Source organism: Salmo salar, chromosome 19 (assembly GCF_965601325.2).
Source record: "Salmo salar chromosome 19, fSalSal1, whole genome shotgun sequence".
Taxonomy (NCBI): Eukaryota; Metazoa; Chordata; class Actinopteri; order Salmoniformes; family Salmonidae; genus Salmo; species Salmo salar.
Genome location: NC_138309.1, coordinates 36,585,644 through 36,599,010, shown reverse-complemented (window position 1 = coordinate 36,599,010; position 13,367 = coordinate 36,585,644). Strand labels below are relative to the sequence as shown.

At 45.2% G+C, this 13,367-nt stretch overlaps 1 protein-coding gene across 2 annotated transcripts; it reads left to right on the top strand.

Annotated features, from left to right (window-relative positions):
- The first annotated feature begins 862 nt into the window (after positions 1 to 862).
- gpr137ba (G protein-coupled receptor 137Ba) lies at positions 863 to 12,736 on the top strand. Of its 2 annotated transcripts, XM_014157882.3 has the most exons (8): positions 1,149 to 1,779; positions 1,933 to 2,157; positions 3,354 to 3,403; positions 5,023 to 5,245; positions 6,202 to 6,351; positions 8,164 to 8,292; positions 9,585 to 9,706; positions 11,995 to 12,736. In XM_014157882.3, the coding sequence occupies exons 1-8, from the start codon at positions 1,768 to 1,770 to the stop codon at positions 12,062 to 12,064; spliced, it is 981 nt and encodes a 326-aa protein (XP_014013357.1). In that variant the 5' UTR covers positions 1,149 to 1,767; the 3' UTR covers positions 12,065 to 12,736. The 2 variants fall into 2 exon arrangements, with proteins under 2 accessions (XP_014013355.1, XP_014013357.1); XM_014157880.3 differs by having other exon boundaries at positions 863 to 2,157.
- The last annotated feature ends 631 nt before the right edge of the window (positions 12,737 to 13,367 follow it).

Sequence of the window (13,367 nt, the reverse complement as noted above, 5' to 3'; positions counted from 1 at the left end):
CCTATGGGCCTTGGTCAAATAGCACCCTATTCCCTATGGGTCTTGGTCAAATATCACCCTATTCCTTATGGGCCTTGGTCAAATAGCACCCTATTCCCTATGGGCCTTGGTCAAATGGCACCCTATTAAGCTGTGGGTCTTGGTCAAATAGCACCCTATTCCCTATGGGCCTTGGTCAAATAGCACCCTATTCCTTATGGGCCTTGGTCAAATAGCACCCTATTCCTTATGGGCCTTGGTCAAATAGCACCCTATTAAACTGTGGGCCTTGGTCAAATTGCACCCTATTAACCTGTGAGCCTTGGTCAAACAGCACCCTATTCCTTATGGGCCTTGGCCAAATGGCACCCTATTCCCTATGGGCCTTGGTCAAATAGCACCCTATTAACCTGTGGGCCTTGGTCAAAAGTAGGACACTATAAAGGGAATAGAGTGCCATTTGGTTTGCAGCCCTGATCTGAGTTGAAGCTAGCTGAGCTGGGCAGCTCCAGTCCCAGGGGAGTTCAGTCAGTCAGTGGCAGGAAGCTCCAGTCCCAGGGGAGTTCAGTCAGTCAGTCGCAGGAAGCTCCAGTCCCAGGGGAGTTCAGTCAGTCAGTGGCAGGAAGCTCCAGTTCCAGGGAAGTTGAGTCAGTCAGTGGCAGGAAGTTCCAGTCCCAGGGGACTTCAGTCAGTCAGTGGCAGGGAGTTCCAGTCCCAGGGGACTTCAGTCAGTCAGTGGCAGGAAGTTCCAGTCCCAGGGGAATTCAGTCAGTCAGTGGTGGGAAGCTCCAGTCCCAGGGGACTTCAGTCAGTTAGTGGAGGGAAGCTCCAGTCCAGGGGAGTTCAGTCGGTTAGTGGAGGGAAGCTCCAGTCCAGGGGAGTTCAGTCGGTTAGTGGAGGGAAGCTCCAGTCCAGGGGAGTTCAGTCGGTTAGTGGTGGGAAGCTCCAGTCCAGGGTTAAAGGTACAGTAGCCTGCGTCAGCTGAGTACGTAGCGTATAGCGTAATGAACTAGGGAATGGATTGCCCTCTTCCTCTCTCCCCTCTTCTCTTCTCTCTCTAAGCTCAAAGTCCAGCACAACCTACTGTACAGTAACTGTTGCTTCCTGCCCACAGACCCAGCCTCCAGCCTGTCGCCTGACAAACACCTCATTCTCAACACAGATCATGTGCCTCAGTGTTCAGCCACTGGCTCGGCTCTCCTCTCCCTGCTGCAGGAAGTCTAGCTTGTTATTCTTTATACCCCCTCCTCCACCTCTCCTCTTCTCCATTCGCCCTCCATTCTTTTCTTTCCTCTTTAGAGCCTGACACCCCCATTCACTCACACCATTTCTCTCTGCGCAATCGCTCTCTCTGCCTCCTGCTCTGTCAGGCGAAAGAGAGAGAGAGCTGTGTCTGTGTTGTCATGCTGTAGCCCAGGCTGAAAGAGAGAGAGAGAGAGACAGAGTACAGCTCGTGAGAGGAGGAACAGTCACTACAGTGCACCGAAGGAGAGGAAGAGGAGGAAGAAAGAAGAGAAGGAAAGGAAAGGAGAGGCCCTCACTGTGGCTAGGAGATCCAGGGGCAGCCAAGTGAGAACCAGCCAGGGAGAGAAGAAGAGGCCCCCACTGTGCCTAGGAATCCAGGGGCAACCAGTGAGAACCAGCCAGGGAGAGAAGAAGAGGCCCCCACTGTACCTAGGAGATCCAGGGAAAACCCTGGTAAAACCAGCCAGGGAGAGAAGAAGAGGCCCCCACTGTACCTAGGAGATCCAGGGAAAACCCTGGTAAAACCAGCCAAGCCAAGCAGTCATGGAGACCCAGGTGAGGGATCTATCCCTCCTGTCTCCCCTGGGTACCAACGAGTCCCTCCCTCCCCCCACCCTGACCCCGGCCGTACCCCCTTACGTGAAGCTAGGTCTCACTGTGGTCTACACTGTCTTCTACTCCTTGCTATTCCTCTTCATCTACCTACAGCTGTGGATGGTGCTGCGCTACAAACACAAGAGGTTCAGCTACCAGACAGCGTTTCTCTTCCTGTGTCTGCTGTGGGCTGCGTTGAGGGCCGTCCTCTTCTCCTTTTACTTCAGAAACTTTGTGACAGCCAACACACTGGGACCATTCCCCTTCTGGCTGCTCTACTGTTGCCCTGTCTGCCTTCAGTTTTTCACCCTCAGCCTCATGAACCTCTATTTCGTACAGGTGAGTGTCTGTGTTAGCACAGGTGAGTGTCTGTGTTAGCACAGGTGAGATTAGCACAGTTGAGTTTCTCTGTTAGCACATGTGAATGTAGTCCATGTGAAATAGCTAGCGAGTTAACTAATTCTGAAGAATTGTATTATGGGCCATAAAAGCACGGAAATAGTGTCCAATGCTTGTATACTTCGCATTTTGGCAGATGTAGTAAGACATCCGGGAACTTTTGCATACTAATTATATCCATACTATGACTAATAAGCATACGATATAGTACATACTCATTTTACGTCACAAATAGTACGGTTAGTGCGTTACTATGCATATTTGAACACAGCTCATGCCTCTCTGAGAGGTAAGGGGTCAGAGGTCAGGGGATGAAGGCCACCATTTTGCACAGCAGTCAGACATATACGCCGAAGCAGAGAGCTGCAACATAGTTGTGTCTAGTTTAGGATTTGTTTAAAGCATGGCCTGTGAAACGCTCCATAAACTGAATTAGACTGCAGAACACTTTACTACTCGTCATTGTACTCGCCTGCTCAGACTGGAGTCCTACTGTGTCTAAAGGACCTGCTCAGACTGGAGAAGTTTGGTGGGAGAGAAAGAGAGTTGGGATGAGATGTTTGGTGGGATAGAAAGAGAGTTGGGATGAGATGTTTGGTGGGAGAGAAAGAGAGTTGGGATGAGATGTTTGGTGAGAGAGAAAGAGAGTTGGGATGAGACGTTTGGTGGGAGAGAAAGAGAGTTGGGATGAGACGTTTGGTGGGAGAGAAAGAGAGTTGGGATGAGATGTTTGGTGGGAGAAAAAGAGAGTTGGGATGAGACGTTTGGTGGGAGAGAAAGAGAGTTGGGATGAGACGTTTGGTGGGAGAGAAAGAGAGGTAGTTTGAAGACCAGTAACATGTTTCACTCCTACAACAGAAGCGTTACTTGTATCAGTCAGTGGACCCAGCAGGTGTCAGTCAGATGCCAACTGGTACTACTATGATGCCTAGCAACTGTAGCTTACGGCCATTCTACCTCTTTGAACTTAGCTATTCTGAACCCAGAGGTTTCAAAGGAACGTTTGGTGTCTTTAGGACAGAGAGAAAACAGAAGTGAGAAAGCCTTGTTTTTTCAACCCTTTCAGCAGAGAAACACAGAACATGTGATACAGTAGAATATATGGGAGGTTTAAAGGACATTTTGTCTTTCTACAGGTTGTGTTCAAGGCAAAATCGAAATATGCACCAGAGCTTCTGAAATACAGGTACGATTTAATAAACACTAAGCACCATTCAACATACAATAATGTTCCATCCTAACTACACTATATATGCTAAAGTATGTGGACACCCCCTCTAAATTACTGGATTCGACTATTTCAGCCACACCGGTTGCTGACAGGTGTATAAAATCGAGCACACAGCCATGCAATCTCCATAGACAAACATTGGCAGTAGAATGGCCTTACTGAAAAGCTCAGTGACTTTCAACGTGGCACCATCATAGGATGCCACCTTTCCAACAAGTCAGTTTGTCAAATTTCTGCCCTGCTAGAGCTGTAAGTGCTGCTTTGTGAAGTGGAAACATCTAGGAGCAACAACGGCTCAGCCGCGAAGTGGTAGGCCACACAAGCTCACAGAACGGGACGCTGAGTACTGAAGTACGTAGCCTGTAAAAATCGTCTGTCCTCGGTTGCAACACTCACTACTGAGTCCCAAACTCCCTCTGGAAGCTTCATGAAATGGTTTTCCATGGCCGAGTTGCCGTACACAAGCCTAAGATCACCATGTGCAATGCCAAGCGTCGGCTGGGGTGGTGTAAAGCACACCGCCATTGGACTCTGGAGCAGTGGAAACGCGTTCTCTTGAGTGATGAATCACGCTTCACCCTCTGGCAGTCCGACAGACAAATCTGGGTTTGGCAGATGCCAGGAGAACGCAACCTGCCCCAATGCAAAGTGCCAACTGTAAAGTTTGGTGGAGGAGGAATAATGGTCTTGGGCTGTTTTTCATGGTTCGGGCCCCTTAGTTCCAGTGAAGCGAAATCTTAACGCTACAACATACAATGACATTCTAGACAATTCTGTGTCAACAGTTTGGGGAAGGCCCTTTCCTGTTTCAGCATGACAATGCCTCCGTGCACAAAGCAAGGTCTATACAGAAATGGTTAGTTGAGATTGGTGTGGAAGAACTTGACTGGCCTGCACAGAGCCCTGACCTCAACCCTATCGAACACCTTTGGTAAGAATTGGAACGCTGACTGCGAGCCAGGCCTAATTGCCCAACGTCAGTGCCCTAATGCTCTTGTGCACTAATGGAAGCAAGTCCCCGCAGCAATCTAGTGGAAAGCCTTCCCAGAAGAGTGGAGGCTGTTATAGCAGCAATATTCCAACATCTAGTGGAAAGTCTTCCCAGAAGAGTGGAGGCTGTTATAGCAGCAATGTTCCAACATCTAGTGGAAAGCCTTCCCAGAAGAGTGGAGGCTGTTATAGCAGCAAAGGGGGGACCAACTCCATATTAATGCCCATAATTTTGGAATGAGATGTTCGACAGGCAGGTGTCCACATACTTTTGTTCATGTACTGTATCAATATTGATGCAGAGCTGTTTGGTAATGTAGAACTGTACTGTTCCGTACTCTATAGTCCCACTGTCCTCTGTCTTCTGAACCTTACTGTTACATACTCTCTAGTCCCACTGTCCTCTGTCTTCTGCTCTGCTTCCTCTTTGGAGTTTAGGCTGGGTTACTGTAAAGCATTTGGTGACAACTGCTGATGCAAAAGGAATTTATCAATCAATCAATTTGATTGATTGATTGTGACCTCTACACCCGTCCTTCACCTTTGACCTCTGACCTCTAACAATTTTACTTCCTGTCCCCCAGGTTACCCCTGTACCTCCTCTTTCTGTCCATCAGTATGATCTTCCTGGTAGTAAACCTGACCTGTGCCCTGCTAGTGAGGATGAGCACCACAGAGGCCCAGACCATTGTACTGATCAGAGTAGCCATCAACGATACGCTGTTTGTCCTGTGCGCCATCTCCCTCTCCCTCTGCCTCTACAAGATCGCAAAGATGTCCCTGGCTAATATCTACCTGGAGTCCAAGGTAAGAGATGTACACACACAACAACCCTTGGTTTAAATACATGTGGATTTGAATATCTTGTATTTAAAATACTCGTTTTGTGTGTATTTGAGTATCTGGTATTTAAAATACTTGTTTTGTGTGTATTTGAGTATTTCTAAATACACATCCCAAAACAAGTACTTTTATTGAGTATTTGAACGGTTACGTATCTGTAAAAACAAAATAGTATTTTCAAAGACTTATTTCAAATACTATTTTCAAATCAAATCAAATTTTATTGGTCACACACACATGGTTAGCAGATATCATTGCGGGTGTAGCGTTATATACAGTGAAACACAGTGTGCCATCACAGCAACAAGATTTGTGACCTGTTGCCACAAGAAAAGGGCAACCAGTGTAGAACAAACACCATTGTAAATACAACCCATATTTATGCTTATTTATTTTCCCTTTTGTACTTTAACTATTTGCACATCGTTACAACACTGTATATATACATAATATGACATTTGAAATGTCTTTATTCTTTTGGAACTTCTGTGAGTGTAATGTTTACTGTTCATGTTTATTGTTTATTTCACTTTTGTATATTATCTACCTCACTTGCTTTGGCAATGTAAACATGTTTCCCATGCCAATAAAGCCCCTTGAATTGAATTGAATTGAGAGGGATTCCTGAGTGCACTTGCTTACACCATGACGAGTGCCTGCCCTGTGCCCTGCTGAGTGTGCTGCTGTAGGCAACGGCTGTATGAGCATCGAGAATCAAATGGCAAAGTCGGGTAGTTATTTTGTTACTGACGAGTACTAGCTTCGCTAACCTGGGTTCCAGATTCGTTGGTACTGTCTCGCCCACTTGTTGAGGACCACAGGAAGATGTCAGGACAGCACAAACAGATCTGGGACCAGGTTCTATGATCCACACAAAGCTAAAACTACTGCTATCTGAGACTGTGTGTTTTATTTCCCAGGGAACCTCGTTGTGCCAGGTGACAGCTATAGGAGTCACGGTTACCCTGCTGTACACATCCAGAGCCTGTTACAACTTGCTGGTTCTGGCCCTCACCAACATTAAGAGCATCAACTCTTTCGACTACGACTGGTACAATGTATCTGACCAGGTAATAATGTACGACATGTGTCTTTCCTGGTCCAGGGGACCAAAAGGGTGCACATTTTTGTTAGTCCCCTATCACGACACATATAATTACACTAATCAAGGTTGAAGGAGGCCTAGTGGTTTATAACCGAAAGGACGTTGATTCGAATCCCTGAGCAGACTACATGAAAAATCTGTTGATGTGTCCTTGAGCAAGGCACTTAACCCTAATTGCTCCTGTAAGTCGCTCTGGATAAGAGGTGATTAAGACATTTAAGCGTGTTAACCCTCGCTGCCGGCCCAGACGGCATCCTGAGCCTCGTCCTCAGACCAGCTGGTTGGAGTGTTTACAGACATTACATCTCTCCCTATCCCTGTCTGTTGCCCCCACATGCTAAAAAACATCTCTCCCTATCCCAGTCTGTTGTCCCCACATGCTTCATCATCTCTCCCTATCCCAGTCTGTTGTCCCCACATGCTTCAACATCTCTCCCTATCCCAGTCTGTTGTCCCCACATGCTTCAACATCTCTCCCTATCCCAGTCTGTTGTCCCCACATACTTCAACATCTCTCCCTATCCCAGTCTGTTGTCCCCACATGCTTCAACATCTCTCCCTATCCCAGTCTGTTGCCCCTACATGCTTCAACATCTCTCCCTATCCCAGTCTGTTGCCCCTACATACTTCAACATCTCTCCCTATCCCAGTCTGTTGTCCCCACATGCTTCAACATCTCTCCCTATCCCAGTCTGTTGTCTCCACATGCTTCAACATCTCTCCCTATCTCAGTCTGTTGTCCCTACATGCTTCAACATCTCTCCCTATCCCAGTCTGCTGTCCCCACATGCTTCAAGATGGCCACCATTGTTCCTGTTCCCAATAAAGTGAAGGAAACTTAACTAAATGACTGTCACCTTCAGTCATTGTGAAGTTTGAGAGGCTAGTTAAGGACCACATCACCTTTACCTTACTCAGCAACCTAGACCAAACGTCTTAAAGCCTCTCAGAGTAGGAGTGCTGGTCTAGGATCAGGTCTTAAAGCCTCTCAGAGTAGGAATGCTGGTCTAGGATCAGTTCTTAAATCCTCTCTGAGTAGGAGTGCTGGTCTAGGATCAGGTCTTAAAGCCTCTCAGAGTAGGAGTGCTGGTCTAGGATCAGGTCTTAAAGCCTCTCTGAGTAGGAGTGCTGGTCTAGGATCAGGTCTTAAAGCCTCTCTGAGTAGGAGTGCTGGTCTACGATCAGGTCTTAAAGCCTCTCAGAGTAGGAGTGCTGGTCTTGGATCAGGTCTTAAAGCCCCTCAGAGTAGGAGTGCTGGTCTAGGATCAGGTCTTAAAGCCTCTCTGAGCAGGAGTGCTGGTCTAGGATCAGGTCTTCCCTGGCCATAATCCTATTCATTATGATCTAAAAGGGAAAACTGGTCCTAGATCACCACTCCTATATTCTGAGACAATTCATGTTAAACACTGCATATGTAATTCATGTTAAATGCTGCATATGTAATTCATGTTAAACGCTGCATATGTAATACATGTTAAACGCTGCATATGTAATACATGTTAAACGCTGCATATGTAATTCATGTTAAACGCTGCATATGTAATTCATGTTAAACGCTGCATATGTAATTCATGTTAAACGCTGCATATGTAATTCATGTTAAACGCTGCATATGTCGACTCACCTTACCTTGACATTTCTATCTCGGAATCTGTAGCGATCCAGACTGAATAGAGGAAGCCCTTAGTTTATATAGGATGTTGTGGTTGACTGTGTTTATACTGAGCATATTTTACTTCAGACTCTAACATTACATCCTGTCTGTGTGGTGTCTCAGGCAGACCTGCAGTCGACCCTGGGGGACGCGGGGTACATTGTGTTTGGGGTGATTCTGTTTGTCTGGGAGCTGCTGCCTACCTCTCTGGTCGTTTACTTCTTCAGGGTCCGACAGCCTAACCAGGACAAGGTGAGGAGTGTGTGTATGTGTGTGTGTGTGTGTGTGTGTGCGTGCGTGCGTGCGTGCGTGCCGATGACATGGATGTTGATTAGGCAGATCCTCGTTGGGTTAAATGTGGAAGACACGTAATGGTTCAACTGAGTAGGTTTCCCCTTTCCCAATACAACTTTACTGTTCATTGGTTAAACCGGAAACGTGTCTTCTGTCTTTCCCAATACGTACACACACTACACACACACATAAACAAACAAATGTTGAGAGGACCAGGATCGCAGCAGAGCAGGGCCCCTGGATGGACAGCAATTTTCTTGATCTCCTTGTGTAACCGATGTGAAATGGCTAGTTAGTTAGCGGTGGTGCGCGCTAATAGCGTTTCAATCAGTGACGTCACTCGCTCTGAGACTTGAAGTAGGGTTTCCCCTTGCGTTGCAAGAGCCGCGGCTTTTGTGGCGCGATGGGTAACGATGCTTCGTGGGTGTCAGTGGTTAATGTGTGCAAGGGTCCCTGGTTCGAGCCCAGGTTGGGGCGAAGAGAGGGACGGAACCTACACTGTTACATTGGTGCCGTGACCCGGATCATTGGTTGCTGCGGAAAAGGAGGAGGTCAAATGGGGGGGTGAGTGTAACCGATGTGAAATGGCTAGTTAGTTAGCGGTGGTGCGCGCTAATAGCGTTTCAATCAGTGATGTCACTCGCTCTGAGACTTGAAGTAGGGTTTCCCCTTGCGTTGCAAGAGCCATGGCTTTTGTGGCGCGATGGGTAACGATGCTTTGTGGGTGTCAGTTGTTGATGTGTGCAAGGGTCCCTGGTTCGAGCCCAGGTTGGGGCGAAGAGAGGGACGGAACCTACACTGTTACACTTGCAACTGCTTTGCTCAAGGGCACAATGGCAGGAGAGGGTTTACTGTGAACTGTACTATCCAGGGTTGGGGTCAATTACAGTTAAATGCCAGTCAGGAAGTACACTGAAGTTCTAATTCCAATGTTCTTCAATGCTTTTCAATAAGACAAAATGTGGAATTGAAATAGGTTTTCTTACTGAAATGGAATTGACCCCAACCCTGGTACTATCCACTGACTCTAGGGGCTGGTTTCCCGGACACAGATTAAGCCTAGTTAGACTAAAAAGCATGTTCAATGTAAATTCTTCATTTAGTGTGATTTTAGTCTAATACTAGGTGTGATTTGTGTCTGGCAAAGTGTGAGTTTAGTATCATAGGAATTGGACTGATATCTGGTTTTGTTGTTGGACTGATATCTGGTTTTGTTGTTGGACTGATATCTGGTTTTGTTTTGTCTCCAGAGTGGGACGGGACTCCCAGGACACGTCTTCTCGTCCAGGGCCTATTTCTTTGACAACCCTCGACGTTATGACAGCGATGACGACCTGGTATGGAGCATCATCCCTCAGAATGTACAAACCAGGTACATAAACAACACACAGACAATCAATCAATCAATCAATCAAATTTTATTTGTCACATGCACCGAATGCAACAGGTGTAGAGCTGACCAGGAAATGCTGACTTATGACTCGTTAACCAACAATGCAGTTTTAAGTCAAATAAGAGTAACAAAATAAAAAAACATCTAAATAAACTCAAATTTAAAGGGTGGCTAATCTAAAATCTAAAATTTTAAATATATTTGGATTTGTTTAACACTTTTTTGGTTACAACATGATTGTGTTATTTCATAGTTTTGATGTCTTCACTATTATTCTACAATGTAGAAAATGGTAAAAATAAAGACAAATCCTTGAATGAGTAGGTGTTCTAAAACTTTGGACTGGTAGTGTGTATATATATATAATATATTAGTCCAAACATGGATGTACTATCTACAGATTGCCCCTTTAAGTCTATCAGAAGTGTGTGAGTTTGATCATGTGTCCATTAGGCCTATGGATGTATTTTTATCTGTCACGATCACTGTCCTCGAACTCCCTGTCATAAATAAGTCAAGGCGCAGCGTGCCGGTAATTCCACATCCTTTATTTAGAAGTGAAACCGAACAAAACAATAAACAGGATAAACAGAAAGAAACGTGACATTCTGTGTCTGCTCAAAGGCACCTACACAAAAACAAGACCCCACAACTCAAGGAGGGAAAAAGGGTTGCCTAAGTATGGTTCCCAATCAGAGACAACGATAGACAGCTGCCTCTGATTGGAAACCATACCTGGCCAAAACATAGAAACAAAACACATAGAATGCCCACCCCATGTCACACCCTGACCTAACTAAACAGAGAAAAACGTCTCTCTCAGGTCAGGGCGTGACATTATCAGCATGAATTAGATTGAGCAATAAAAACCCCACTTTTATTCCATAGGCTGGAATCCTCAATATGCATCTGTTGCAAGAGCACATTTTTCACTGTCTGTCCACTGGTTTCAAAAACAATGATTAATAGGCAGCTTAAACTTCTTAAATTCAACCATTATTGGGTTCAAATACACACTTAGATTTGTAAACAGCCATCCACAACAACCACAATCTGTAAGGCGCAAATAGCTAAATGAGAGAGCAGCAGTGTGATTCACATCAATGCACTATGTAGATTTGTAAGTCGCTCTGGATAAGAGCGTCTGCTAAATGACGTAAATGTAGATATCAATAATAAGTGATATCCATATCGCCGTAGACTACACCACTGCTGTCATCCTTACCTCCAAGCTTTTATTCAAGTTGGATAATCTTTGGATGCCGACAGCAGTCGCACCATTGGAAGACATAGCTTGGACTGTAGCCTACAGTGGTTAGAGCGTTGGGCGGCAGGTAGCCTAGTGGTTAGAGCGTTGGGCGGCAGGTAGCCTAGTGGTTAGAGCGTTGGGCGGCAGGTAGCCTAGTGGTTAGAGCGTTGGGCGGCAGGTAGCCTAGTGGTTAGAGCGTTGGGGCGGCAGGTAGCCTAGTGGTTAGAGCGTTGGGCGGCAGGTAGCCTAGTGGTTAGAGAATTGGGCGGCAGGTAGCCAACTGGTTAGAGCGTTGGGCGGCAGGTAGTCTAGTGGTTAGAGCGTTGGGCGGCAGGTAGCCTAGTGGTTAGAGCGTTGGGGTGGCAGGTAGCCTAGTGGTTAGAGCGTTGGGCGGCAGGTAGCCTAGTGGTTAGAGCGTTGAGAGTGAGTCTAGGGTTTCTGGGATAATGCTGTTGATGTGAGCCATGACCAGCCATTCAAAGCACTTCCTGGCTACAGACGTGAGTGCTACGGGTCTGTAGTCATTTAGGCAGGTTACCTTAGTGTTCTTGGGCACAGGGACTATGGTGGTCTGCTTGAAACATGTTGGTATTACAGACTCGGTCAGCCAGTTGATCAGCACATGCTCTGAGTACACATCCTGGCAATCCTTCTGGTCAAGTGGCCTTGTGAATGTTTAAAGGTCTTACTCACATTGGCTATGGAGCGCGTGATCACACAGTCACACACCAGGGACATTAAAAACACAGACAACCAGGTAAACACAAATACACACATGCCGCTGTCAGGTATTACACGTTTTAATATCGAAGTGAGGTCCGTGACATGCCAGTGGAGAAGCAAGGACCGGGCTTTCCAATAGAGCTAGATACATACTGACACCGCATCTCAATTAGTAGCAGATCTGATCTAGGATCAGATCTCCCCTGTCCATCTTTTTCATCTTACAGAACTCCTACTGTGAGACTTTGTGAATATGGGCCCAGGAATGTAATGTTTGTTTTGTCTTTGTCCCCAGTTTGACAGCAGACAGCTATGATTGCAGCAGCAGCACAACCCTGCCCCCAGAAGAGCTCAACCCTTATTGAAGACTCCCTCTATTGGCCCTGAAACGTATTTAAGAGCTCTGATTGGTCCGGAACTTTTACAGGAGCTCCTATTGGTCCGGAGTTCTTTTTTAAAGTCTTCCTGTTGGCCCTGTTTCTTTTTTTGCACACGCCTACACTGATGACCTCACACCCGAGGGCCTCGGATCGAGACAGGGGGGTGAATATCATCATGGACTTTATTCATTCTATTTTCTACTATTTTGATAAATAAAGTCTTAAGTAAAAAAGTTCAACATATTTTCTTAAGGGTAGTAAGTATTGAGATGATGGTCTATACATAACATACAAACAAATATGAATATGTAGAAAGGTTTATAATCAAGGTGTACAACATTGGCAGCTAAGAGCTGAATTGCAGTGTACAGCCCATCTGAATATGCATTATCTTAATCCACTATTTTAAAAACATGTTTAGAAGCCAACATGACGTATGCAATAATTCATATACAGGTATTTCCTAATCTTGTATGTAATATGTATCCATTTATATTCTCAATGTCTCCTTTTCATGTTTTTAACACAAGCAGCTAAAATGGTCCATAGGTATTAGTTATCTTTGCTGAGGGAGGAGATGTACTGTACATGTGTTGTGGTCTTTACAATCCTCTCTCACATTGGAGTCTCCATAATAAAAACTATTTTATAAAACACCTTGATTGTGCTTTAGGACAGTGTGGTGGAACATTCTAATTCTATAGATGGAACACATTCTAATTCTATAGGTGGAACACATTCTAATTCTATAGACGGAACACATTCTAATTCTATAGGTGCAACACATTCTAGTTCTATAGGTGCAACACATTCTAATTCTATAGGTGCAACACATTCTAATTCTATAGGTGCAACACATTCTAAATCTATAGGTGCAACACATTCTAATTATATAGGTGCAACACATTCTAATTCTATAGGTGCAACACATTCTAATTCTATAGGTGGAACACATTCTAATTCTATAGGTGCAACACATTCTAATTATATAGGTGGAACACATTCTAATTCTATAGGTGCAACACATTCTAATTCTATAGGTGGAACACATTCTAATCCTATAGGTGGAACACTTTCTAATTCTATATGTGCAACACATTCTAATTCTATAGGTGGAACACATTCTAATTCTATAGGTGGAACACATTCTAATTCTATAGGTGGAACACATTCTAATTCTATAGGTGGAACACATTCTAATTTTATAGGTGCAACACATTCTAGTTCTATAGGTGCAACACATTCTAAATCTATAGATGGAACACATAATTCTATAGGTGCAACACAT